This window comes from Telmatherina bonti (genome assembly GCF_933228915.1).
Source record: "Telmatherina bonti genome assembly, chromosome: 17".
NCBI classification, from domain to species: domain Eukaryota; kingdom Metazoa; phylum Chordata; class Actinopteri; order Atheriniformes; family Telmatherinidae; genus Telmatherina; species Telmatherina bonti.
The window spans coordinates 15,256,807-15,283,866 of NC_136615.1; the positions used below are offsets into that span (position 1 = coordinate 15,256,807).

The 27,060-nt window shown below is 37.7% G+C and overlaps 2 protein-coding genes across 3 annotated transcripts in view; both read right to left on the bottom strand.

Annotated features, from left to right (window-relative positions):
- Nucleotides 1-5,199: 5,199 nt before the first annotated feature.
- On the bottom strand, nucleotides 5,200-12,134 carry kcmf1 (potassium channel modulatory factor 1). The gene is made up of 7 exons (XM_079256786.1): nucleotides 11,961-12,134; nucleotides 10,137-10,304; nucleotides 9,817-9,956; nucleotides 8,046-8,147; nucleotides 7,736-7,919; nucleotides 6,827-7,121; nucleotides 5,200-6,014 (listed from the first exon to the last, which is right to left on the bottom strand). Exons 1-7 carry the CDS (start codon nucleotides 11,974-11,976, stop codon nucleotides 5,750-5,752), a joined length of 1,170 nt encoding a protein of 389 aa, XP_079112912.1. The 5' UTR covers nucleotides 11,977-12,134; the 3' UTR covers nucleotides 5,200-5,749.
- A 760-nt stretch (nucleotides 12,135-12,894) lies between these two features.
- The window catches only part of itga1 (integrin, alpha 1), a 54,923-nt gene continuing 40,757 nt past the window's right edge, over nucleotides 12,895-27,060 (bottom strand). For both annotated transcript variants that reach the window (XM_079256596.1, XM_079256597.1), the window contains 16 exons: nucleotides 26,206-26,336; nucleotides 25,224-25,399; nucleotides 24,940-25,094; nucleotides 22,738-22,848; nucleotides 20,656-20,732; nucleotides 19,983-20,112; nucleotides 19,816-19,893; nucleotides 19,508-19,584; nucleotides 19,277-19,366; nucleotides 18,511-18,613; nucleotides 18,257-18,370; nucleotides 16,658-16,753; nucleotides 16,475-16,579; nucleotides 16,215-16,310; nucleotides 15,942-16,055; nucleotides 12,895-14,764 (listed from right to left, as the gene is read on the bottom strand). In XM_079256596.1, the coding sequence (XP_079112722.1) occupies nucleotides 14,708-14,764; nucleotides 15,942-16,055; nucleotides 16,215-16,310; nucleotides 16,475-16,579; nucleotides 16,658-16,753; nucleotides 18,257-18,370; nucleotides 18,511-18,613; nucleotides 19,277-19,366; nucleotides 19,508-19,584; nucleotides 19,816-19,893; nucleotides 19,983-20,112; nucleotides 20,656-20,732; nucleotides 22,738-22,848; nucleotides 24,940-25,094; nucleotides 25,224-25,399; nucleotides 26,206-26,336 (1,710 nt within the window). In that variant the 3' untranslated portion in view covers nucleotides 12,895-14,707. The remainder of the gene's footprint in view (nucleotides 14,765-15,941; nucleotides 16,056-16,214; nucleotides 16,311-16,474; nucleotides 16,580-16,657; nucleotides 16,754-18,256; nucleotides 18,371-18,510; nucleotides 18,614-19,276; nucleotides 19,367-19,507; nucleotides 19,585-19,815; nucleotides 19,894-19,982; nucleotides 20,113-20,655; nucleotides 20,733-22,737; nucleotides 22,849-24,939; nucleotides 25,095-25,223; nucleotides 25,400-26,205; nucleotides 26,337-27,060) is intronic.

Genomic DNA, 27,060 nt, shown 5'->3' on the forward strand with positions numbered 1-27,060 from the left:
GGAGAACTAACACAGAGGCTGTCTGAGACGCTGCCTGCCTGTAGGAGGACCACAGACTAAACATCAGGATCACTCCTCGCTGACAGGCGTGCCAGCAGATGTGTGGCTGATGGCGAGGCGGTTAAAGGTGTCCTCCTGGCTGACCTCCACCACTCTGACCATCTCTGACTGACTGTAGCCTATTTTGATCCTCTTTCAAATGAAATAACTGTGACTTTGCATCATGAATAGTATATTATTTTGAATGTAATCTAGACGGGTGGGGACCTTTTTTGAATGTCATTTCTCTTGGGGGCGGGAGCGGTGTTGACGATCTTTTTTTGTAAATACATGCTGAAAGAAGAAAAAAAGATTTCCTTCTTGTGCAGATAAATTTTACTATGTGAATACAAAGAGAGGATGCGTTTGTGTGCGCCTTTGCACATACATCTGAGTGAATGTGTGTGTGTGTGTGTGTGTGTGTGTGTGTGTGTGTGTGTGTGTGTGTGTGTGTGTGTGTGTGTGTGTGTGTGTGTGTGTGTGTGTGCGCGTGCATATTCTCCTGGCAGATTTAATCCTGCTTTAATCAGCTGGTTCTATCAATCAATCCAATGCTTTGTGCATCATGTGAGTAGCTTATCCACAATTAATGGAAATGTTTCTTGTGATACTGTGCATTTAATAAAGGTGATATGTCTTACAACATGCTCTGTACCCTCTTTTAAGTCTTTTGATGCATGGAAGTGGATGCAAAACTTTTGAGGAATTAACAAACAAACCAGGTTTCATATCAAAAGTTATAATTTATGTCACTTCTCATGACTAATGTCTGAATATGAGTGTGTTGCCATTTAGCTGAAGTTGCTGCACATTTATTGTACAGAAATGTGAAGTCCTCCTAATCCATCAAAATGTTTCTAAATCTTGCACTCTACTGGCAAAATCTCAACCAGTTTTAAAACACAGCAATGTGGAGTGGATTTTTATTATTAGACAGACCTTTTGTATTAAGTCTTTTGATTGTGTAAGGGAAAGGACGTGCAGGCATCCTGAAGGCAACCCAGTTTTACTGCTGTTGTCATCAAACTTTTGACTATGATCCCACAAGATGACAAAAAAATAAATTAATTAATTAAAATTAAACTTTTCATGCATGATTAATTAAAAAACAATGCAACATTTAAAAAAAAAAAAAAAATACAGTATTTTACCTCTACAGAGATGCAGTGATACCTTTTTTTGTTTATTAGTGATACTTAAAATTCATCATGATTTATGATTTTATGTATTCTGTAAAATATTTATAAAATAATACATAATTATATTGTCTAAATCTTCTATAAAATATAGCAGTATCATTTTCTTTTCCTATTTATCGCAAAGGCAAACTTGTGTAATTACATTATGTTCAATTGTATCAAATATTTCTTTACTCTCCAGTGAGTGGAAATGTATTGGATGACTCACTAACATCCACTGAAGTGGTTTATTTACAAAAATATCATCTTGATTCATGAATATGCAATTAAAAAAAGCTTGTAAATAGGTGTCCACTACAGGGCCACTGTGCATGAAAGGGTTATGTGGTCTAAAATGTGGCTGCAAGAAGCATAAAGCACCATGATTAAAGGAGCTCAATGGGAACAGAGGTAGAACAGAAGAGTTTGTTTAGGATGGATCGCTGGGGATTGGATGACTCCTCCCAACCCATGAAGCCGAGGTGGGCAGTAAATAAGATATCAACAATGTTCCTTTCAGATCCCCTTATTACATCGATTGTGAATAAATAAGTGTCTGATTTCCTCAGATCCCTTTTGTTGTAATGTTTTGTCACTGATGCCACATTCAGTGGGAGTTTGGACTTATCTGAATCCAGACATCAACTCAGCAAAGCAAAAATAAAACCCTTTTGCTTTGCCTGAAAGTAAGTTGTAAGAGTAGGCTTTGTTTACATTGCTAAAATAAATAAATAAATAAATAAAATGTGTGTTTTAGGCCAACTCCAAATGATGTCAGATCAACCTGTGACTGTTTACACATGCACCAGGTGTAAACAGCTTTAAAAGTTGTTTTAGCTTATAACATTCATGTAGGTTCATGACTAGGGTGCCTAGCAAGGTAGCAATGACTTGCTTATCTGCAGGATGCACGATAAGGCTGTAAATATTAGCTGTAGTTCCTGGAGGCAAAGTCATCAGGAAACTATTTGTACCAAGAAACACTAGGTGTGAATGTTGGACCTGTAAAAGTTAAATATTTTTCCTAGTGAATCTATTCATTTAGCCTTCTCTGCTTTGTTTCCAACAAGAGAGCACCAGTTTAGTTCAGGAACAACACAACCAAAATGTGTTTTTTTCCACCATTAAGTATAAAAGAGGAGGTGTCGTGTGTGTGCCGTGCTGATGATGCTTGTGGAGATCTGCTCAGTTTTAATGCAAAGCTTGCCATCGTGGGAAGTGCAACATGTGCATCACTCCTTATCCAGCAGAGCAAAGAGCAAAAACACACTTTCAGGCTCAGTAGAAGTTATTTGTCCAGGACCTACAGGAAGGAAGTACTTGTCATTATGTGTATTCTCACTTCCCCAACAAGTCTTGTTTTCTTGCATCTGAGCTCTTCTCAGCAAAACTGTAAAAAAAAAAAAAAAAAAAAAAAAAAAAAGATGCAAATGAAATGTTACTTTCTGTCAGTCTGAAGCAACTTGAAAATGTCTGCCACCTGAGAGGACGCAAAAATAAAACAGGTAATTGGTTAGAATTCTTCAGCATAGGATGTACTTGTGTTATTGCTCTGAGCTTTTCCTGCAGTCTCTTTTCACGTTGCTTAGAGACGAGAACTCTTAACTTTTGACGGAGAAATGGTTTCTGGATCAAAGTACAGCAACAAGCCTGACCCACGAGAGCTAAAGGATCCACGGGTAAGGTCACGGTGCCAGTCATCACAGGGAAAATGATGTAATGATAAGGATGGCTGTCAGCTCATGTGGCCAAGAATTTAGAAAACAAACTGAAAAAAACTTTGATAAATAAACAGGTCCAAAATTTACTTGTGTGTACCTTTAAGATTGCTGTGATTCTCACAAGTATTTTCATTTCATTATTAAATTTCTGCCTCACAGATTATCTTTAAAGCGTCCAAACAAGAGGTCTGGTTTTAAGCAGTCAAAATGTACGATTCCATTTTTACTTTCTTCATTACTGGCCCAGCAGTTTTGGACAAATTAAAACCCAGGACGAAGACAGACTGTCTCCCTAAATGTGAATCATTTTCTCACACTGGCTCCTTTAAAAACAAGCAGCCTCACATGCGCCATGGAAAGGCACCATTTGTTTCTAACAATAACTACTGAGGAATGACAAGGACAGCTGGCCCACAGGCTTGCACACACACATACATACACACCAAGGGCAAACTAACCATAACTTATTCAGTTATACATCCGTTTCTGAGGCATCGTGGTACAATGGAGTAGTTTATACTGACCAAATCCTCTGCATGTCACCTGAAGAGCTCCATTCTGAATGTGAGGACACAGCGCTGGGTCGATGCATCCAACAAACACAAATACATTTTCCTTACAGACTTTTACCACAAGCCATCTGTTAAAAGCAAAATCCAGAGCCCACTCTTAATATACACTCGCTTAACTAGCCTCAATGTACTGAACAATGTTTCAGCTTTCCAGTTTAATATCTACAAGCTATGCGGTGACTTGATGTTTGACTTCACAGTATTTTCTAATCTCAAGTCCTGCTTGTAGGCATACCACTTGGCCTTGCATCTGCATTTCACAGAGCTGAGGTGTTGCTTTCTATTACAAATCTCAGAATGGTTTAGGACCAGAATACATCTGTGATATGTTCAGAGAATACAAACCAAGCAGAGCTCTTCGATCCAAAGACTCGGGTCAACTCATCCAGACCAGAGTCCAGACTAAACATGGAGAAGCAGCATTTAGCTGTTACGCTGCAAATAAGTGGAAACTGCCAGTGGAGGTTAAACTTTCACCAAATGTAGAAACTTTTAAATCCAGGTTAAAGACATTTTTCTCATGCGCCTATGCATGACAGCTGCACAGTAATTTTAACTTAATTCTGCTTCTAATTTATGATTTTATTATTTGTATTTTCTTTCATGCTTTTTTTTTTTCCTGTAATGCTTTTAATGTTTCATGTAAAGCACTTTGAATTGTCTTGTACATGAAAGGTGATATAAAAATAAACTTGCCTTGCCTATTAGGGATCAAAAAGAAATGGTCACCAAGCTGTTCATCTGAAGCAACAAGAGCCTGTCGGACAGCTAGCCAGTACTCTTCCATCCATTTTGTATAAGCAAAACACTGATAGGGCAAGAAATACTAACTTTCCCTAAACATAGAGTTGCACAAATTAGTGTCATTAATGGTTAATTCACTTATTTACTGGGGTGAGGAGTAAAGAAGGGCTCTACTCTTGAAAGTGGCTGAAAGAGAAAGAGATGTCAGCATCACCAGGTTACTATGAAACAATAAAAAGGGGCAAAAAGCACGGTGGTCTCTGGCTTTCTTCAAAAGCTATTTGCAGTTTATATTTATTGTATCCTAAATTTACATTAAAAAAAAAATCTGCCCATGTCTTAGAACCATTAAGAAAGTTAAACGCACAAATTCAAACATACATTTTTTTGAACAGAGGATAAAAGTTTAGGCATGATGGTGGAATCATCCATAACAAGGCTAAAAAAAAAAAAAAAAAAAAAAACATGAATAAATAGAAAGTGCTAGCTTTAGCAGAACAAAACTTATCTTGTTAAAGCAAAACAAAAAAAAAAAAAACGAAGAAGAAAAACTGCAATGAGAAAAAGTCTCATGCTCCTGATTTCAAGCAAAGAAATTCAAACAAGTCATTGAAAGCATGTGGTCTGACATGAGCAGAGTGTGGAGGAGCACTGGACTGAATCATCTAGAAATTATAAATTATTATTGGCTTTAACGTTTAATATTAACATCTAGAGAGGCAAGCTCCTTTCTTGCATTTAGTTTTTAATCCGTTCATCAGAAGTGGAGCTGAGACGCAGCGCGGTATTTCTGCAGGAAACAACGTAGAATCCAGTCATTTTTCTTTGCTTGAAGAAAATCTAACAGCGGATTGGAATAAATTTGTATCCTGCATGAAGCGACTGAATTTGCAAAACTAGTCCGAGTCTGAAGTAACCGTTTAAAAACAGTTGAAAGCTTAGGGATATCTTAAAAGTTTTAATGACAAGGTCATTAAACATCATGCACGCTGCAAATAACTGCATGCAGTAGTTATGGTAACCCATCCAAGCACTTTTTATTTATTAATAATCATTAACACACACAGCAGCTTCATCAGAGGAGCCTGTGCCCTCTCGACTTTTGAATGTGAAGTATTTATATGGAGAGCCATTTGTATGCCACAGGAAGCGAATGTCTGCCACAGCAGCCTGTAACATTAACCTGATAAAGAAAAGTTAAGTTGACTGATTATCGACTTCATATATATTTTATATATATATATATATATATATATATTTATAAATTTCTCTTCTTGCTTGCTCGCTCACTCGCACATTTAATCCCACTTGCTCTCATTTAGTTTTGTTTACAATGTAACAAATATGGTGACAGGCCTGAAATTACAATCACCAAAAAACAAACTCAGAAAATAGGAGGGAGAGAGGAGGGTGAGGCAGGGGAGGACTGCTGCCGTCTTCTGCCCATCACTGACAGTTGCAGCACAGAGGACACAGTCTGCTTGGTGCTCGGACATCAAAGAGGAGGCGGCGGAGGCTCTTTTCCCGAAAAGCTGCTCTCTCTAAGCTGGAGATTCTCCAGCGCCACATCTAAAGGCATGATATCCACGCAGCCCATGGCGCCAAAGTCGGTGAAATCTCGGCGCTCGTCTTCATCAGAAGAGGAGCTCTCTTCATGCATCAGCGTCGACAAAAGCAGCTCCTGGACAAACAGACTGCGGTCGGCATGCTCTCCTTCTAGAAACTGTCGCTCTGCTTCAGACATCTTAGGTTCATTCAACCTGAAAAACATTGATTAACACTTTAAACTGAAGGACATATTTTAGGATGGAAAATAGCAAGCGGGTTTAAACTCTGAAGTTGTGATGCTACGGGTGAGCTGATTGATCCTTAGAAGACAGTTGATTATTCTGTCTGATTAATCTGAGGTTTATAGCAATTCTTTACACCAATAATACTCATTCTTTTTCAGAGAAACAGAAATAACTAGGTTTAATACTAATTTACTGGTTCAACAGTCTTAATTACAGCTAAAACAGACACAATATTAAAACTACAGACAGGTTAAAATATAACTTCCCTCCTTATTACAATCTAATGTTGAACTTGGACAAAAAACAAAACAAAACAACAAACACAAGCATCCTTCCATTTGTTAGACACTTCCAACCAAAACACTGCCCTGCCATAGACCAGAGCACATCTCAGAAGCCACAGTACCACTAGGAACTATTGTATTCTATCAATAACATCAACTCAAACACACTTTCAGATCACACCAGTGGTCAGAGCTTTTCCAGTATGAACTGATAAGCAACTCCATTTGAAATTAATAAACCATTCCAGACCATTGTGGTCCTCAGAGACACTGTGCCTTAGTGGACAACAGAACAATCTTTTACCCTGAAAGTTGCAGGACTGGGATTGAAGACACTGTAGTCTCCTGAGCGCTGAGGGTAAACATGCTGCTTTAAATGAGCTTATTATAGATGCTGTAACACTGAAAACATTCAACTCATTTTAAAATAGTACATATATGAAATACAAGGATTTTTATCCCGAACTATAGAAGTTCCTGACTAGCTACACTCACCGTGCTAATAGGAACTGGGAGCTGTGGGACGAGGATGAGGGATTGCTTTCGCCCACAGTGGCGGTGTTGGCAGTTGCTGTGCTGGGTGGTGGTACTGTGGTGCCAGTGTTGCCTGGGTTGTTGCCGCGTCTCGTTGCATGGCGGCCTGTCTCTACCTGCTGTCGTGCTGCCTGAGCCTGCTGCCGCTCCAACTGCAGTTGCATCTGGAGCTGTTGGAGCTGTGAGGCCGAAGGCCCTGATGAGTTTATCTGTCCCCCTGCAGCACGCCGGACACCTGACAGCTGAGACAACAACTCTTCAAGAAGAACAAAAACAAGGTTCAATCATTTTTCTTTTAAAGTAGTTCAGTACAAAAAGATGTGGTCAAGTGCATTTGAAGGGAAAAGTAAGAAAATAACATTAAATTGTTGTACTAGTATCCTTAGTTAATATCTTGATTTTTCTTTTGTCACATTGACAAAAAAGAAATATAAAAAAAAATCAATAAAATGGTGGAAAAATGAATCTTTTCAGTTCGAGAGGGGCTTCAATGAAAAGTGCAAGTCCTGTTTTTGAAAATACTATAATTATACAAGTGAAAAAGTGTGAAAATGTAAATATTAAAACTATTTACTCGTAAACAAATAAACAAATTGATCCAAACTGGGTAATTATAGAAAGATATTACAGATATTTGGTGTCAGACAGCATATCATACATGTTTGTGTTTTAGTTGTACTAATTATGAGTTATGCACCAAAGAGTAAACAATTTTTCATCAAAGATTTAGGTAAACTTTTCAAACTGCAGAGGGTCATTCAGGGGACAAAAGCCGTTTCTTGCTGCTCGACATTGAAACGATTCTGACAGACAGAAACCATGAATACACTGTGTTGAGAGTATTACTCCTGGCACAACCCTGACTCTCACCTGCAATTGGGTCCATTGCTTCTCTGTTACTGGGGGTGTAAGTCGAGCTCTGCGTTGAAGAGGATGAAAGCCCCCCTGCAGAGCCACTAGTAAAGTGCATATTTGTCCGTCGTGCTCTGGGGCCGCCCAGTCCTCGTCCAGGGTGAAACATCCTGCGTACATGTCGGACACTGCTGGACTCATCGTAAACAGGACCATTAAGGTGAAATTCAGTTATGCTGTATGTTTCTAATACGACTCAGAAATGCAAATGAATTTATGCAAGACATGTTCATATTCTGACTATAATGTCTAGATGCAGAAAGGATATTAAATCTCTTGGCGCTCTGTGTTCGAGAGTGAGGTGAGCTGTAAAGTCATCTGTGACGTGGTTGGGGTCCCCTCCTGGCAAGGCGGCACATATCGGACAGATCTGTAATGAGAGTGAGACAGATTCTTCTGTTTGAAACCCATTAGCAAAGCTCCTAAGCAATAGGTGTCACAACCAGTGGTGCTACATTTGCTTGTAAAAACCTAAATCATGTTTAACGTCAATGCAATTTCATATCAAACAGCAGACGGTGGTTAAAATGTTTACAAATAACTAACCATCTGAACATTAATGGATTTGCAAATGACCACAAGACTGCAAACAGAAAACAGTTTAGAAGGAAGATTACCCATTTTTATTATGGCATAGATTTTCCTCTTTTAACTTTAGTAGTTAATAAAATGCCATATTTTCTCAAATTGTTCGTACTACATATTAATAAACTGACTACATTTGAAATTTGGTCAACCGTAACTAAACACATAGTATGTTATGCAAAATTAACTGCATACGTTTTTTACTATGACCAGAAAACCAGAAAAATGCAGATAAATTTATGTAAATAACAAAAAAGTAGCCCAGTAACATGCCGTTCATTATAAATGAGTCAAATCGTTTGAAAACTCAACATTATATACACACGACATGCCTCCCTTGGTGGCGCAAATCTGTTCGGGACAATTTGGCACACAGACAAAACTGCAGTACCTTAATACAACACTGGGCTAAGAGAAAAAAGAAATTATATTTGTAACTTATTAGAAAGATTTATATCCTCATTAGGAAGATATTAGCCTAAAACTGACTGCCAGAGGAGACATGTAAATGAGGAAGTTTGTTTCTGTCTATCTAAGATGTTAAAATATACTAACAGTAAACAGAAAATGAATAAACAAGTTTCATAAGGGGCTAAAAGTTTATTTTTAGGGCAAAATAAATATAAACATATCTCATGTGCTTCTTGTTACTTCAGATTCTCAAAAAAAACTAACACTTGCTGTCAAATACAACAAACAAACAAAAATCAATCTGAGAACTAGTTAATATAATCAATTAGAAGTTTAAGCATTCAGCACATTTTATTTTTCCTAAGCCCAATGACATTCGGTCAAAAGGGCTTTAAAAGCTAAACATAAACTTAACACACCTAACACCTGAAGATTTTCTGAGAATTAAACTATAACACTGTCTGCAGAAACTTTTATTTCTCAGCTTCTAAAAACATATAAGCACAAAAATCATAAAAAAATTAAGTGAAAGCAGAAAAATGTTGCTAAAAGTCTTACATTCACTACATTAGTCTTTATGAACTAAATGCTACACCTTCTCTGTAGCATTATAAGCACAGTCCAGTGGTTAATACACATGTTGGGTTTGTATTGTTGGGTGTCGTGAGGACCAAATTAATACTACTTGTATCTACTTTCTATTTCCTCTCCCATCACAGCTAAGCATCAGATATAAGCTAGCCAGCGAACCAGGTGTCAGCACTGTTACCAGCGGTGTGGACCTTTACATTACTTTGCTCAGTCGTGGACAGCACTCATGAAAAGCCATTCAGTGACAACAAGTAAACTATAAATGTTCTTGGCATGTGCATTAAGAGATGTAATTTCAGCTGACTCAAGTGCAGAACTCAACAGAAATAGCATAGTAAAACTAAAAAAAGTTTCCCTCCCCTTGACCTCAATAAACAGCACAAAAGTGGAAGACATAAGTTAACAGCAATGCTAGAGCAGCTTATATAAATTAAAATGCACATTGTACTCACCACCTCTGTGGAAGTTTCTGAATGATCAGAAGTGACGTGCTCCTGTAGGGATGTTTCTGTGAAGCCCATCTTACCACAGTAAGGACATGTGAAAGACTGGGGTTGCTCTACTGAAAAAGTGTCTCCACCATAATACAAGTCTAAAAGACAAGATTAAAATACAGCACCTGTTAGGGAATAAATTCAGGATTATACAGGATGAACTATATGAATCATAATGACAGATTTTTTAATCATACAGTTGCATTGCAAAAATCATACAAGAATATGTTCCACTGAGGCACAGACGTTTCAGTCCATACTCCCAGCCAAACCCTTACCATAATCTACCCTGGTTAATATACACTGCATGGGGTGCTCTGTGGTGTGACGTGTTGTAGTGGCGCCGCTCTCATAGCACGATGCACACAGGTCATAGTCGTAGCAAATTAAACACTTAAACCGTCTTCCTCTAAAGTTGCCTTTTAAACATGCATCGCAACTCACACCTGCAAAATAAAGAGAAAAACAGTTTCATTAAATATGTGAGCCCAATAATTCAGTTACAAATGCCATACATACAACTGTGCCTGCAAGATGGACTGAAAGAAAGCAATCTTTATTTGATTGGCAGTCTCACGAAAGCATGTGTTTTGGAATAGCACCAGCACCGACGAGCAAGTGGCAGCACTGAAGAACCCTGACATTCCTGGTAACTTCACAAGCAAGTCAAAGGCACAACACAAACATCTGAATGCTGTAGCTTTCATTACTCATTTATAGAGCAGTAAACACTGTTTCAGGTAGCATATAGTTGCTTATTACATCTACATGCACGAGCCAAATTCATCATGAAAGGGAGCACTTAGGAGGAGCCAACTAAAGGATAAAAATGTCTAATAAAATTATGCTGAAAGGTTACTGTTGCATGCTAGTTATATTATTCAGATAGTGGCTAACTGTTTTCTCCAAAGCTAAAAATTGATATTTCATTTTAAATGAAAACATCCTTACTTGGCAAACACTGTGTAAACAGAGGAATGTCCTCTAACTGGTGAGAAATCTAATAATACTATAAAGACAGAAAAATCTAGCTAACTAGAAGAAAAAGCTATTATTTTCAAACCAAACCAGACCTGAACAATCTAACCACATATAGTTATCTGCTTTGAGTTGATTAAAGGTTTGGCTGTTCCAAAATCAACTACCTGAGGCTTACACAGAGATAGAAGTATTTGTAAAACTGTTTCTTCGCTTTGGTCATTTACATAAGAAAATACCAAGACAACTCAGCATTATCTCCAGAACAGGCTTGTCTACTAAAGCACAGTTAAACAGGTTGGCAAGTATCTTTGTTGTCTTTTTGGAGAAGATCAAAAAGTAAGTTGTTGCAGTCTGCCACTCGGCGATAGAGAAGCTAACTAACCTTACAGTTGCTATGTTTGTATTTTGGTCCACCTCAGTAACTTCACTGGAGATTCAACGAAACAAACATCTGACTGTCTAAAGTTACAGACTGCAATAAAACAAACTAACTTAACCTTGACTGGCTTCTTACCTGGCAGCTAGCTAACTTGGTGACTGATTTATGGTTAGAGGCCTGAGACTTTCTGTCTTCTTGATGACAGTGCACTCGCTAACAACAGTATGTGACTACACGAGACAGTATGGTGCTAATTTACCTGCTACACTCTTTTAAATCAACATATAGCCTATATGTAAGCGAACAATCATAACAGACATTTTAGAGAGCATAAGTAGTGTCACTAATAAAAGTAATGAAGGTCAAATTAAACGTCACGAAGTCATAACTACTGTACTCCAACGACTTCTTATATTAGCATGCATTAGCCTGCTTGCTAGCCCGGTTAACGAAAGGTAACATAGCACCTAGCAAAGGCTAGCTACTAAGCTCCGCTCTGCCGCCGTCTCATTACGAGCAGGCTACAGCCGCTATCTTTAAATTTCAAATCATGAGACATAGATATACACCAGGGATGCTGACAGTAAATGTATACATTAAGGGAAAAGCCTGGGAACTTTAAACGCAAAGCGCAACAACCCCTCCTGACTTGAATAGGCACTTAGCAAAGCTAGCAGAGAAGCTAGCTGATGAGGTGTAGTAGCCACCATCCCAAACGCTGTGGATCCGTTTGTCAACTCACCCTCATGTCGGGACATCCTACAACCAGCAACACAGCCCTCCCTGGGCTCCCCAGAGCACTCAGCGGGGAACAAAACAGACTATGTGACTCTAAACTGAAGAATTCTTCACCCTCGTCTCTTTTTTCGGGCAAGATGGATCCCCCAACAGCATACAGTTTGTTCTGCTTCCCCTCCCGGAGTGTCACTTATGTCTGAGTCTGAAGAGTGAACACCAGGTGGCGCTCTCGCATATAAAACCACTCTGACTTTACGCCTTGCTTTTCCCCTAAACTCTGACTTGCAGGATTTCGTCCTTGTTATCGTTCCTTACCTGCTTAACACTCAATCAGGCCACGAGTAGATTAGCATAAAAAACTATCAATCAGCCGTTTATTTCCTATATGTAATTTGGACAGACACGTGCCTTGCAGTAAAGCAGTACAAACAATTTTTGTGTTACACAAAAGGCTCATATCATATTACTTTTACAAACCCATAATAGGCATAAATTCTGCTGGCGTCCACATGACCATAGGTGTCCTGTTTTGCTTCCTCAGTTTTGATTTTATGTTCTATAGTTCAAAGAAATTGAAATTAAGTAACAATCAATTGTCAATTGTCCTAATAACATTTTTATTTCAAATATAATCAGGACACATACGTCTACTATCAATATTATTATACATACAGATATTAATATCTTATTTATATATTTATATCTATGTAGTCATGTGTAGTTACAAAAGAATTGTGGGGGAAAAAAAGCCCATTTACTTTTGTGTACCTCACTTTAGGCAACTCTATTATTATTATTATATAGATTATCCCCTAAAAATTTTATCTTTTCAGGAGATGATCTGGGAACCCCAATTCGAGAAAAAAAAAAAGAAAAAAAAAAGAAACATTGTTAAAAAATTATTTCATAAAAAGTCTTTATTTTTGTACATAGGAGCTAGGTTATTTCTGTGCTGATGAAGACACATAAAATCTAACAAACCAGTGCATTACAATGAAACTTCACAGCAGTGTAGAAAGCAGGCCTGGAGCTCACAACTTCCACTTTGTGCCTTTTACTCCCCCTTGTGCATTAATCAGATGTGGCCATATAATCCTAAAACAACCAATGCTTACATGTTCTGTACAATTAATGTATCTCATGTGCTTCATGCCAACAGTGAAGGGCGAGAGCTGAGGAGAACTGAAATATGCAAAAACTGTCTCTTTATTTTGCTATTTCCCCTCAAAGTTATTCCACACCAGTGAGGGAAAAAGTCAAGTAAGAGGCTGGAAAATATTTTTCCACCATCTCTCTGAGCATACTGTGTAGTTGTGCCATTGCTGGAAACCAAAACAAAGCAGAGAACCTGAATGAATAAGGTACTATTTATGCTTATGGGGTAAGAGTGAGCCTACAGTGAGCTAATATTTTGTGTAAATGCTGAAGCCAACAGGGAATCCCTTTACTAGATGAAGAAACCTGGTAAATGGGCAGGCATTTATTACTAAACTGGAGCAATATGCCCATGTTTTATGGAAATGTAAAGGTGGAAATCTAATATCATCTCATTTAGCATCAAAATGAAGTATTCAACAGGTTTAAAATATAATTTTCTGAACAAATAAAACCAAAGTAGAGGATACAAATTGTCATCATTGTATATATTTTAGTACAGAAAATTATACTTTAATTTTTCATCAAATATAACACTATTTACATATCTGCATAAGCTTTGACTTCATGGCAAAAGCCAGTTAATTTTCTTATGTGTCAAATCCAGATGTCCTTCATTATACTTTTAGCACCTGAGCAAAATCTGCAAAAATAAGGTATGGCCACAAAAAAAAAAGAAAAAAAGAGAATTAAAAATTAAATTAAAAGCAAACAAAATTCTGTACACATTAAAGCTTTACATCTGTGAGCATTTCTATTTACAGTACAATCAAAGGTGCAGCTTTCTGTATCTCTCAGTAACCAAGGTGACACTAACTACACTCATGTAACATCGGAAGTAACAGGAAATAAGAGAAAACATACAGAATCGCACCTTTGCTGGAGGAAAATCTTGCATTCAGTTCTCCATCTTTGGCTAGCACTTAGAAATCAAACATGTGCCATGTTATATAGTTATAATACATAAAAAACAAAATGCTATAAACTGCTAAAAAAATACAGTGTTTCATAAAATTTATCAAGCAGACATGTTTTAACACATGGGATTATATAAAACCGCTGGAGCGGTCTTATATAATCCCAGATCGCTCCAGCGCATGTAGAATTCACATATTGTCCTTTTAATGTGTTAACATTATTTATTTATGTAAGAAGGTTTAGGCAACTTTGGATTTGCGTTGTAAATAACCTGAGACCATTTTTCCTTTTAAGATGGAGTTGAGCTACTGTAGTTTTGAAGCTGATGTCAACCGCCTGTGTGCGATGCTGATTAATGCTACTTGTCAGCAGTCGAATGAGGGAAAACAGAAGGTGAAGCAAAATAAGGTTTGCAGTGAGTGTCACTGTCTCTGTTTACGGGACCAACGCAGGGACCAGTCTTGCAACCTGATTGCATGAAGCAGCACTGAAAAATCATTTCGGAGTATTTGCAAAGACTCAATGACACATTTCAGATTAGGAAACAGTCATACAAGCTGTGTTTTCCAGGTAGTCAGTGTGTCAAAGCACTGAGGTGTCTATGGGTTTAATGGCATCTCTCCTCCATCAGTTTGGTTCTGTCACTCTGAGTGACCCAGTGGTGGTTTTCTGAAAGCTTCAGTCCATCATGTCCTCCTTTGAATAGTCCCGGGATTTCCTCTTGAAGAACCCACACTGAAAAATCAGAAAACTTAATCACAAAATGATTCCTAGTTTCACATTCTCTAGGGGCATTGGTGTCCCTTGATACCAAGATTATCTGTATAAATGTGATTATTGTGGAAATTTTTTTGTCTTTTTTGCATTTTTTCTAAAATATGGCTGGGATTTATGGGGTTAAACAGGTGAAATATCCTTTTAGTCATAGGCATTTTCACATCAGCATAAGGTACAGGGTAGATTAGGCAAATTAAACCCACTGAAGTGTGTCACTCATCCTATATACTCCCTGGAATATTTGAGCTCGTGCATTGGGTCACATCAGGATGTGCCCTTCAGCTTTATTAGAAAATGACCTAATGTGACATTCTTGTGTAGGTTTTAGATGTAATTAGCAGCTGTGAGCAAAATCCTTGTAAAAGAATGAGACATTAATGTTTTATTGCTTTTTTCGCTTCTTTCTTGCCATGATCAGAGTTCTCTGTCCTCCGCCATACACACAGAGAAGTTGCTGTAAACAAGTCTGCTTTAACTCCATTTACTTTGAATCTCTTAATGGATTGTTTTCTTTTTATTGGTGCCTTGGAGCACAATTGCTGTGAAACTCTCAGATTAACATTTTATTGCTGTGATTTAAATGCTTTCTTTGCTCTGAACAAAGCTCTGTCTTCATTCATTCTCCAGTATGCTCAACCACTGCAGCCAGGTGTGCTTTTTCTACTTGGCTGATTAAGAGTCTGAAGGTTCTCTTAACAAACATTAATAACTTGTCTTCTGCACAATTTGATGTGAGATGACAGACACAGAGAAGTGGAAATAAATACTCATCAATCAGATGCGCTAACCAGATTTTTTTTTAGTGGAAGCTCAAAAGTGCCACCTTCCTTCCAGGGTCAATCCTCTTTAGCTTTTGGTTCCTTTTGACACCTCTTGAAAGCCCCCAATTTATAGATAAAATTCAAATTAATCATTGATGCAGCATTTTACCAAACTGGTTTCTTCCTTCTATCTCCATTCTTTTTTTGTTTTGATTTTTAACATCATAACTTCTCACAAAATCCGGAGACTAAACTTTCCATGATCTGGCTTGCACTGCAATACTTATGCATAATGCGCTGCAAAATGCTACAGGCTGGTTCAGAAGACATTGGAATATTAAAGATACTCAGCAGTATGAATGAGGAAATATTACCCTCCAGAGAATGAAGATGACGAGTGCTAAGATGAGCAATCCGATCAGGATACTGATGATGATGATCCAGATGGGGATCCCACTGACTGTTTCTTTTGAGACCTGGATCTTCACCTGTTCAGCACATAAGTAAATGATATATGTATATGTAAACATACATGTAAACATACATCATGACATCCACATGCACTAATAAAAAATAAACAAATACAATGTAAATAAATAATAAATAAAAACAATTTATGAAAATAAAATCAAAACTTTGTGACTTACACTTCTAATCTTGTTATTGCTGTCCAGTTCAAACAGATGAGTATTTACAACGTTCAAGGTGCCGTTCACTGTCATGGATAAGCTGGAAAACTCCCCCTGTAACATAAATATGTCCTTAAAAGTTTTTTTTCCTCTCTACACACCAATCACACATTAATCGGCTTTAGTTTGTTCTTATTCTACAATTTATTCCCATGCATACAAAGTACTAAACAGCAGATCCTTAGATATGCGTGCGTTCATGTGCTTCTTTAACCTACCTTGATGAACGTAGGTTTCCACACTCTGAAAGTAACGTTAACATAACTCCTCTTGGCATCAGGGATCGAGCAGGTGAATGATTTACAATTTGTTTGTCCACATTGCTGCAAAGAAAATATATCAGTAAAATAGAAGCAGGGATGACTTGGCAGAGTTTAGATATTAAAAATCATATCACTCACCAGCAGGAAGAAACTGAGAGTTTCCTTTTTTGGTTTGGGAACTTTACCTGGGCTGATTTTATCAGGGTTGATCAAATTATCTAGGGTACATTTTACCTGCATGACAAGTCACAATGGTGAGTTTTTTATAGTTAAGCTACAATAACATGTCATTAGAAAGCCAGTAGAAAGTTTATTTGAACATAAAGACAAAAATAAAAACAAAAATAGAAAAAAACAGACCAAAAAAGAGAAAAAAAACCCACAAAAAGTTCAAAAGGCATGTAAGCATGATCTTATATAATCCCACCCAAGTCTGCAGGTATGTGCTTTTTATCCCAATCATTGTTGAAATGACTGATGTTGTTGTGAGAAAATTCCCTTTTAGGAACCAACGGTACTCGTGAGGTAAAAACACTACTGCATAATACAATGCAAATACATACTAAGTACTGCTGTCACAATTTATGCGTTTCTGTGTTTGTTTTTATATAAATATGGGTACCAAAAATGTGATAGGACATCAGTTTTTGGGAAAATTCTGTCAATGTGGGGGAACTGTGGTTTAAAGCTGGGAGTGTTTTAAGGATATTAAGGGTATTTTTTAGTGTTCAGAACTAGAACAATGATTTTTGGTTAAGATAAGGGCAAAGATTAGGGGCTGAAAATCAATCTTAACAATTCTATAATCAGCCAGATAATAAAAGTAGTTTGAAATGGAGAACCAAAGGCCAGACATGAAGAAGAAATGGTAGAAGAAAAGTTAGCTCAAGTTCCTGCAACTAACCAGGAGAATGACAGGAGGTGGGCCAACTGCAGTTGTTATACAGTTGTTGGGGGGAATCTGGATGACTTAAATTTTCAAGGACGGTGAAAGAAAAGGTTGACTGTAAAGGTTGAAAGTGGAAGTAAAGATTAAAGAGAATGGAAGAGGCTCTGATACAAGTTTCATCTGAATGGGTTTGATTACTGCAAATCTCCACTCAAAGATCATTAGGGTTAGGATAACTAACCAGGGTTAGTATAAGACATTAAAAGGATAGGGAATGTATTGCATTGACCCTATAAAGCCAAACGTATCATATTTGATACAGTGAGAAATTTTGCATCACTATATGGTAGAAATTTTAAAACCCTGTTGTACACCAAAAGATACTGACCTCCTGCAACCTGGCAGATGCCAAAAAGCTGAGGACTACACTACTGTCATGTGATCAATCATTTTGATCAATCACATGATAATAAATGGTGAAATGCCCAAAAGTAAATAGTATTTTTTTTGTTTTTCAGATTGTGATAAAGGCTCAAATAAAGACTTCAGTTTTGTTTTGTTTTTTTTTTTAATTGACTCTTCTCCCTAGTTGTTCATTGTTTGTTTGTTTTTTTATATGTTTTTTTTTATTAATTTATTATTTTTCTTTATATGTTTAGATCCCCATTTGCTTCCAGCAGCTATCTGCAAGCTAATGGGGGATCATCAGCAGCAGCTAGCTGCAGCTTGGGCTTTAAAGGGTGCACAGAGTATCTCAACAAAGATATTAGTGCATTTGAGTTAGGAAAACCCTGAACATGTCTGTAGTGTGTATTTGTACGTGTGTGTGTGTGTGTGTGTGTACACACCTGTGAGCTGGTGATGACGTTTGTCAGGTACAGCAACCTGTTTTTCAGTGGAGACAAATGAGGATATGACACTGTCAGCTGAAGAGGTGGCATCGAATCACCGGACTTCAGTATCTGCAGATATGTGAGACGATAAAGATTAAAAAGTCGACTTAATTCAAAGCGAGTCCTGCTGGAATACCAAACCACATGCAACATTATCCTCCGTTTATTTGACTCAATCATCATTTATGGGGGTTGTGTGTAGATGCTACCGTGTAGTTGATGTTGACCTCCTCTCCGATCAAATTGGTGTCATTGAATTCCGAGGCATATTGTTCACCATCTTTTACTTCAATGTGTACATTCTTATGTTCTCTGAAAGATGCATATTTTTTAAGAAGATGTGTTAATTCATACCTCAATAATTTAAACCCATGCCACCATATCTTTAGCCATAAGAAAGCAGCACAAGAAATGCATTAAGGTTTTTGTCTTATACAACTGGTTGTGTAAAATAAATATTTACACAGATTTGGAGTTTTGTGTCTGGTTATTTCATTAATCTTATTGTGAATATAACTTGCTATTTATCCGCTACATGCTCTGTTAAGTACAACGTTCACAAGTTTAACTGCAGTACTGCATCTGATGGGAGCTTTTAATCATGTTGTATTGATAAATTTCAATAATTTGCAATACAAATAGGTCAAATTTGAGACTCATTGAATAATAAAATTAGCCATAAACCATTGTAAGCAACTCTTGTCATTTTGTGATAAAACTGCTTTCACAAAAGTAAAAGTCCAAATGTCAAATACTTGTTATTAATCATGCGACTCTGATGTTGGGAAGGCCATTAAAATTTAATTCAATACAAAAACTAATATAATAAATGTAACTAATTTCACTCGTTTAATCATTACTCATATTATTGTAAAGTTTATCACTGAACAGATGTTTTGAGTTGTCAAACTCAGAATGTTTTATATTGCCAAAACTGCAGTGAAGATGGCATGCTTGCTTTTCCACAATACTAACGCATTAAATATGACTCCAGCTTGATACTTCACAGGGATGGCGATGTCCCAAGTGTTGTCACCAAGGGTATGAGGCGGCTCCTCACTGTCACTGTGAGAAAACTATGTATTAATGTGCAATCCAGTTGCTCAAAATGTAATTTGTACTGATATGTATCCCACTTTTCTAAAAAAAAACAAAGCAAAATTCATCTGATCAGGTTCGACGGAAAAATTGCTTGGATCTTCTCACCTTGTAGCAATCACATTGATCTCAATTTTTTCCTTGATATGGTTGGGATTTGTCTCAAATTTCACAATGAAATGTTCCTGTGGGTGTCAGATCACACAGTGACTCCAATGAGCAGGAGTAAAAATCAAATGTAATTATAAAAACATTTAAAACAGCCCTTTTATCTTTTTACAAATACAAGTCTGCAACATTAGCAGCAAAATAAACAAAGAAAACTGCATCTAAAAGATAAATGAAAAAAGTTAATATAAGACTAAAAATGAAATAAATGAGTGGAAACATAGTACACAGGACAAACTAAAACTAACCTCTTTCTGACTCTCTAGGAAAGGGTATCCGACAGCACACTCCACTCGTGTGTGGTTCAGATTGCAGTCCTTCTCAGGCTGGTGATTTAAAGTAAAACATCATTGCTTCTTGTTTTAATCTCATCTCTGCTTTAAGTGATGAAGATGAAGGGAAATTGAAATCTCACCTCTACTTTCACATAGTTGATGTTCTCTGTAAAGGTGATGATAACTTTGGTGTTGTAGGCATTGTCTTTCTTGTTTTTTAAGCTGATGTCCAAGTTAATCTTTTCTTTTGTATTAACTTTGATCAGAACACTGCAGAAGGAAAGGACAAGCGTCAGCATGCTTAGTTGTGATGGGAACGTCTCTCCACTAGGGCGCAGTCATGCTCTGCAGGGATTTTTAGGCCTGTTAAACTTTCCACTGTGCTGTCAGATTACAACACCAATATATACATGTAAAGCACATTTTTAAATAATCAGCAACTGTTATTACACAATTTATATAAATATACATATATATATATCTATATATATATATCTATATATATATATATATCTATCTATCTATATATCTATCTATCTATCTATCTATCTATCTATCTATCTATCTATATATATATCTCAGGTAAATTTTCTTCTTGTCTGTACAGATTATAAAACAATTTTAGATTAAGTCCAGTTTTCTGATGTTGGCTTAAATGATCATTTTGTGTTATTATCACCAGAAATTCAGCATCAAATCAGTATTTGTAAAAACAAAAATGAATGGAATCTATACAATAACCCAATTTAAGATTCACTTCAGCTCACTCAGTCATGTAAAAGTAAATTCTTTTGGTTTCTGTATCTCACGTACTTCTTTACAGTGAGATCTCCTTTGAGTGAGAGGTCAGGGATGCACGTCTGATCGCCTCCACAGTCAACCAAAGGTATCTAGAAGACAAAATAAGATCTTCATTTTTGGGTTATTGACTATTGTGTGTTATTGTGAAAAAACAAAAAGTAGAGCGAAAGTGGACTAAGCTGTGTTTTAGCAAGAGAACAGGCAACATTTAACACTGCACTCTCTTGAGAAAACACAGTTCTGCCACTCTATCTCCACTGAGCACACAGCTTTCTGTTGATGTATTATATTGAAAATTCTGTGTAACCTTTAAGGCATGGGTGTCAAACTCCAGTGCTCGAGGACCGGTATCCAGCAGGCTGTTGTTGTTTCCCTGCTCAAACACACCTGACTCAAATCAAATGGATCCAACAGCTTCTTGTTAACCTGTTCTTTCATTTCGGTAAGGTGTTTTGGAGCATGGAGACAACAAAAATGCTGTTTCACCTTTAAGGCATGTAAACACGATGAGACTGTCACAATATTTGATTTTAACAATGCAGTTATTGTAGCAAAAGGCCTTCATGACATTGTTATTATGGCATTACCAAGAGAAAACTTCATTTTTGGTAAAGTCATTTCACAAATGAGGAGCTTAAAAAAACCCAAAAAATAACATTTTCTAAACCCATTCTGACAAAGCACATAAGAGAAGTTATGCCAGCACAAACAAACGGATACTGAGCTTTACAGTGAGTTAGGGACATGCTATGTCTAAACCTAGAAAACAATAAACCAGCAAGTTTGTAACTTCAGCTACAAAAAGTAAGGATATCTGATTATTTCTACCCTTTAATAATGTCAGATGGGTTTGTATTATATATCCCATTTAAATTTAGGCATAATGTGTGTGTGTAGCATTATTAAAGACAATTAATAACTGGCTAAATTAGCTATTATTTAACACACACTAACAAATTTTTCCTTCAGTATGCAGGTTAAATGTACAGTGTGTAAAAATTACTGGTGGTAAATGGTAAACGGTTCATTAAATATAAACCATAAACTCTCTTGAACAATGTAGTTTCTGGTTCTGTTTTTTGTTCTGATGAGGATGGCTTGACAGTCTGCTTTCAGTATAATTTTAGTATTTGAAGTTATGTAATTGCAACCTCTTTAATTTATAGTACTTAATACAAATATTTTTTTCTTTTTATTTTTCTCATAATTTAAAGTGAACTTTATCAGCAAGAAAAGAACATCTTTATAAGTAAACTCTTGGAGCTGCTGTTTATTTGTTCGCTCTCCTGACAAAAGGGGGTGCATTCAGATGAACTTAATTTCCTTTCCTTTTACCCCCGAGGGTTTCGTAGGCGCAGTCACATTTTATCCCATTTGCAAAACTGTCCCGCTGGACCATTATAAGATCAACAGTCTTCACTCTCCCAGGACAGGATGAGACACCAGACTAAGATACACAGCATGATGGCAAAAGAACTATGTGAGTCCCAGCTTTTCCTTCACATAAGAACAGAAGTCTTAATGTCACTTCCTCGCTTGAGGAACTGCAGCAGTGTGTGTCGCTGTGATAGTACAGAGGAGCAGAATGTGGCAAGCCCCTTGAATGCAGTGTTGAGCAGTGATTAACAATGACGGTGCCCCTAATGTGTTTTTCCCACACATATGCACACACACAAACACACACACACACATATGAATCTTAATGGCACTCAAATGATGGCGACGTCTCCTGCCATAGTTTCCCACTTTATCTGGAAACATCACTCGCTGTGAAAATTACATGGAAATCCTCTTGTTCTTCAAGCAAATATGCATGTGGGAGTGTGGGAAGATTTCCCGGCTGTTGGAGTTGAAACACTAATGCAGACTTGGGGAAACACTGAAGGACAGCAGTCAGCTGTTGCAGATGTAAATTCGCTGTAACAGCAGCAACATGTTTGAAGCCAGGAACAAAAACCCCACTTCCTACTGCTGGTTTATACGGACTGATTGACGAAATATGTTCGTCTGTCTGGGACTTTTAGTCTTCTGCTCCTTCTTGTTGAACTGTTCATTTAACAAAAGTGAGTTAAATATGTCATGAAGTAGTCTTACCGTCTTATTAATGGATTTAGGAAGACTTTCGTCCAGGACGGGGCCTTTGTCCTCATCAGCTTGCCCAAACTCCAAAGACACCAAGAGAGGGTCTCGGAAGTCCAGCCGAGCCTGAGATAAAGGATGAGGAGAAACAAGGAGACATATAAAAAGAGGGAGACAATGGATGGTGTGATTCTTTTTTTTTCTTACTTGTGTATTTCTGACTCCAGAGTATGCACCCATAACTGCCTTAAAGCTTTCTGATAGCCTGATGTTTTGTATTATATAATTTTAACAGAATTTTCCTTGAACCTGTACACATGGGCCCATTCTGGCCTCTTTTGCCAGGATCCAGGCTGCTGGTGGTACGGTAACACTGGAATGTGTTACTGGCAACCTTTAAGCCCCTTAAAATCAATCAGTCATGGTTTGAAGGCCAAACCCCAGTCTGAATATTGCTACTAACCAAGCGCATCCAACTGAACCTCAGCGAGAGACTGTGCAGCTGACAAATCTGCAGAAATATTGCAATCAGGCCAATTTGGAAGAGAATCGCAGAGGAATATGTCCAACGTGTTGTGGAGTCCATGACACACTATGTTTTCAGAACAAACAGCGACCCTGTATGGTGTTTTAACTTAATGTACATAGAAAACTTCACTAGCACATGACAGCAATTTACACCAAACAAAAATACAACCTGATGGCAGAGCATAGGTCAGGTAATCAGGAGCCTGTAGGATTCATCCTGTGGGAACTATGAATGTCTGGACAAATTTATGTACCTGCTCACTTTGCAGATGTGAGATGATGGATTTACTGGTTAAGACAGTAGAGTGCAAACAGCTAAAACTGGGGGCACTTGAAGGAGTTTTTAAATAGAGAAATAACTGAAAGAGGTGACAAAGCTTATCTTTATATTAAACTTGAATCCCTTTGCTTTGACTTTATTTCCATATGAATGCATTTTGTTGATGTGATTATAGTGTAGAACATGAACTTTTGTCTTGACTTCTACTCTGGTTGATGACAGAAAAACAACAACAAAAAAAAACAATCACTAACATTGTGAAGCACGAATATGCCTGAATCTGCTAAAGTATCTGGCTTATCACTTTTTTTTTTGTAAATGTGTTATTTTAACTGAGCTCCATACAACTGTTGTCAAACATTTTCCACTTAGGTGTAGTCCTTTTTGGATACACGGAGACATGGTAAGTCACTGGTTCAGCTCATACTCTGGGTATAAACCTAAATAGGTATAAACTGGGTATAAACCTAAACTTGATGGTCGACTGGGACCTTTTTGTGTATAATTTCCTTATTTTTTTTTGCCATTTGCTGCAGCTTCCTGTCATAATACAACCACATCCATCTTTGCTTAATTAGCACACACACACACAGTCATTTGTCTTTCGATGTGTTAGCCCTGTGATCGACCAGTAACCTGTGGGATATGCCTCCCCATGCCCGATATCAGCAGTGAAAGACAGCCCTTTGCACCCCTCTCTACAATGAGGGAAGTATACCTAAAGCATATAAAAGATGCTTTGCATGCAGGACAAACTGTCTGACCCTTGAGGACTTCTGCCTTGGAATATGTGGGAGGTTTTCAGCACAGACTGGCACAGGAGAACAGAGTCAGTATTCATGCTCTGTATTCACAATATCACCAGCTGTTTCCACTGATTAGTTCCTCTTTTCTGGCTTAAGTGCAGCTAATCACAGACATCCAGATCTGCAGTTGCAGCCTGGAAAGAGAAATCTACTGCTGACTTGTAAAACACCCCTAACCAGGAATTTCATTGTGTCACTTACATAAAACACTTAGTTTACGTCCTGCATTCGCTTTCTGTGCTCATCCACGTTCTCCTTTCTTCTCCCCACGTGTCTCCAGATAATTTATCACTCCTTGGAGCACGGGGGTGAATTCTGCATGCTTTGATCAGGATGGGTCTGTTTCATGTTATAACCAAGGTCTTCCTGCTCTGCATAGGCTTCTCACAGCTTTGTCCTGTTTTCTCTCTAACGGCTCTCACACATCCTTTACATTTCCCACAGGCCAGGGATAAAACTTGCATGAATGAGTGGCAGAAAGAAGCATCTTGTTGTCTGAATATCGTCTCTGAGGAACACAGAATTAAAACTAAAGTTTGGTGCTGACTTTGCTCACGTAAGAAACCATAAGTGACCCCGCATTATAAAAATCAGAGTACTTGCCGACATCATGATGGTTTCTTTAATGCATTTTTTTGTTTTGTCTTTGATCTTCAAGGTCTTTGTGATCTTTCTGTCACTTTTATCCATGTCTGAGACAATAAACGAAGCCCTAGCTTTGGCACGCAGAGCATCCAGAGTCATGTTATAGCGTATTTCTGCAAGAGATGACAAAACAAAACAAAACAAAAAAAGTCATGCAGTGAAAAAACAAAAATTTATTAAAAAATAAAAAGAATAATCAGATTTTATGACAGGAACTTGAAGATGGAGGCTGTGTGGCTCACCTGAGGAAAGTTTTTCCACCTGCTTGTCAGGTGTGACATTGTATTCAAAACACACTTTGGCTGTCACACACACAGATTTGCGTCCCCCATATTCACACTGATGCTGAGCCTGCTTCAGGTTAATTTTATCGGGGTTGAAAGTCATTTCAGCACGAAGCTTTGCAACATCTCTGGACCTATTGGCAAAATAAAGATTCAAATTCATAGAAAAGATAACAAACAAGTTAAGATTTAATCTACACTATGTTTTTAATTGCCCCTTGATTTATCCTTGATGCCCTGGGGGCCAGACAAAATAAAAACCTGGAGCTAAAGAACTAATCTAAACCGCACATTAAGTAGTAAGATGCATTATTTCACATGCATATATCAGTCAAGGGCCACATTACTCCATGATCAATACCTCCCTTTTTGAAGCAAGCGTATGTATGTATGTGCATGTGTGCATACATTTTGTAAAAGTGAGGAACCGGGAACGGATATTCTGTGTCCTGAGCATAAAACTTGGCTTCAGTTCCCTTCATCCTACTGCTAAGCTTTGTCAAACTGAGCCAGCAGCCCAGGAAGAGCAGCCGTCTGCAGCCAAATCCTATTTAAACTGGAAGCCACTTGGGATGTGGAGTTTTCACACAGCTTAGTTGAGCTTCTGCCAGTAAAAGCTGTGGGAGAAGATCAGCCTGGGAAGTTAAATCAAGTTGTGGACTGATGCTTCAGAACTTTCTGGGCTGATATCCATTCGCTGGTGTCCAACTGTGAAGTAGAACATGTAGGCGGGGGTTTTAACAGAGAGATTATTAGGAAGTTGCTGGTCTCCAGCCTACAAGCCCAGTGGGACATGCACAGCTGTCTAAACCCAAATAAGACCACGCACAGGGGGACATGCGAGATGATGTTTCAGGGATCTGCTGCTACAAATGATTGAACTGGAATGTGTAGCATAAGGCGTGATTGTTTATATGTAAGGATGGGCCAATTCTCTCACCAGAACAAGGAAGCCCCTCCCAGACCGCCTATAGTAACATCAGTGATTCCATCTCCATTCAGATCCATGACTCCATGTATAGACTGACCGAAGAATTTCATCTTTACACCATCACCACCTGCTGGGATACGCTGTGGAGGCAGCAAAAAAACAAAGCAGAAGGTCATAAGATGCTTTAAAGGTTAATCCACTTCCTCCAGTGTGTTATGAAGCATTTTGAACATGTCTGCACAGGTAGTTTTTTTTACACACTTCTCAACAGGATAACAAACTCCACAGAAAAAATGTCAGGCTGGAGCTCACTGAGTATATGACCCAATAATATGGGAGTTTCTGGTCTGCCAATGCCAGACTTATTAGTCTGTGAGGTATTATTTGATTTTGGTGTTTCAAAACTTAAACTTAAATGTGGTGACTTAGACCCACTCCAATCCTCCTTTTAAGCTTTTTACAATGTTTAAATTGTGCTTAAATTGAGCTCATTAGCAATTTCCATCTGAGTTGCAGGCGGAGTCAGCACAATGTCCTCACCCGTCAGAGCCGAAAACACCTCCCCACCCGTCGAGAACTAGCTCTGCATGCTAGCTTGCAGCCTCCACAAACCACCAGTGCAACAAAAATTATGTTAATATTGGATTTATGCAATATTATCTGTAATTTTTTAATATTGCATAAACAGTACAAGATTGTCAAAGACAGCATAGACTCTTACTGGAAAATATTGCCTGTCTTGTATTAAGATTTCTAATTAACTGAAGGAAAGACTGTTTATCTTCTTTTTTTGTTGTCCATACTATTAAATCATTTCGGCCTTCATTGGCAATTTGCTTTCCTTTCGGTAAACAAGAAAATATA

Bases quoted from the DNA above. Each gene is read 5' to 3' on its own strand.
- kcmf1 (XM_079256786.1), bottom strand. The intron at 8,148-9,816 runs GTGAGTACAATG...CTCTCATTACAG, and splicing joins CAGAAACTTCCACAGAGGTG to ATCTGTCCGATATGTGCCGC. The intron at 7,122-7,735 runs GTGAGAGTCAGG...TTCTTCTTGAAG, and splicing joins AGCAATGGACCCAATTGCAG to AGTTGTTGTCTCAGCTGTCA.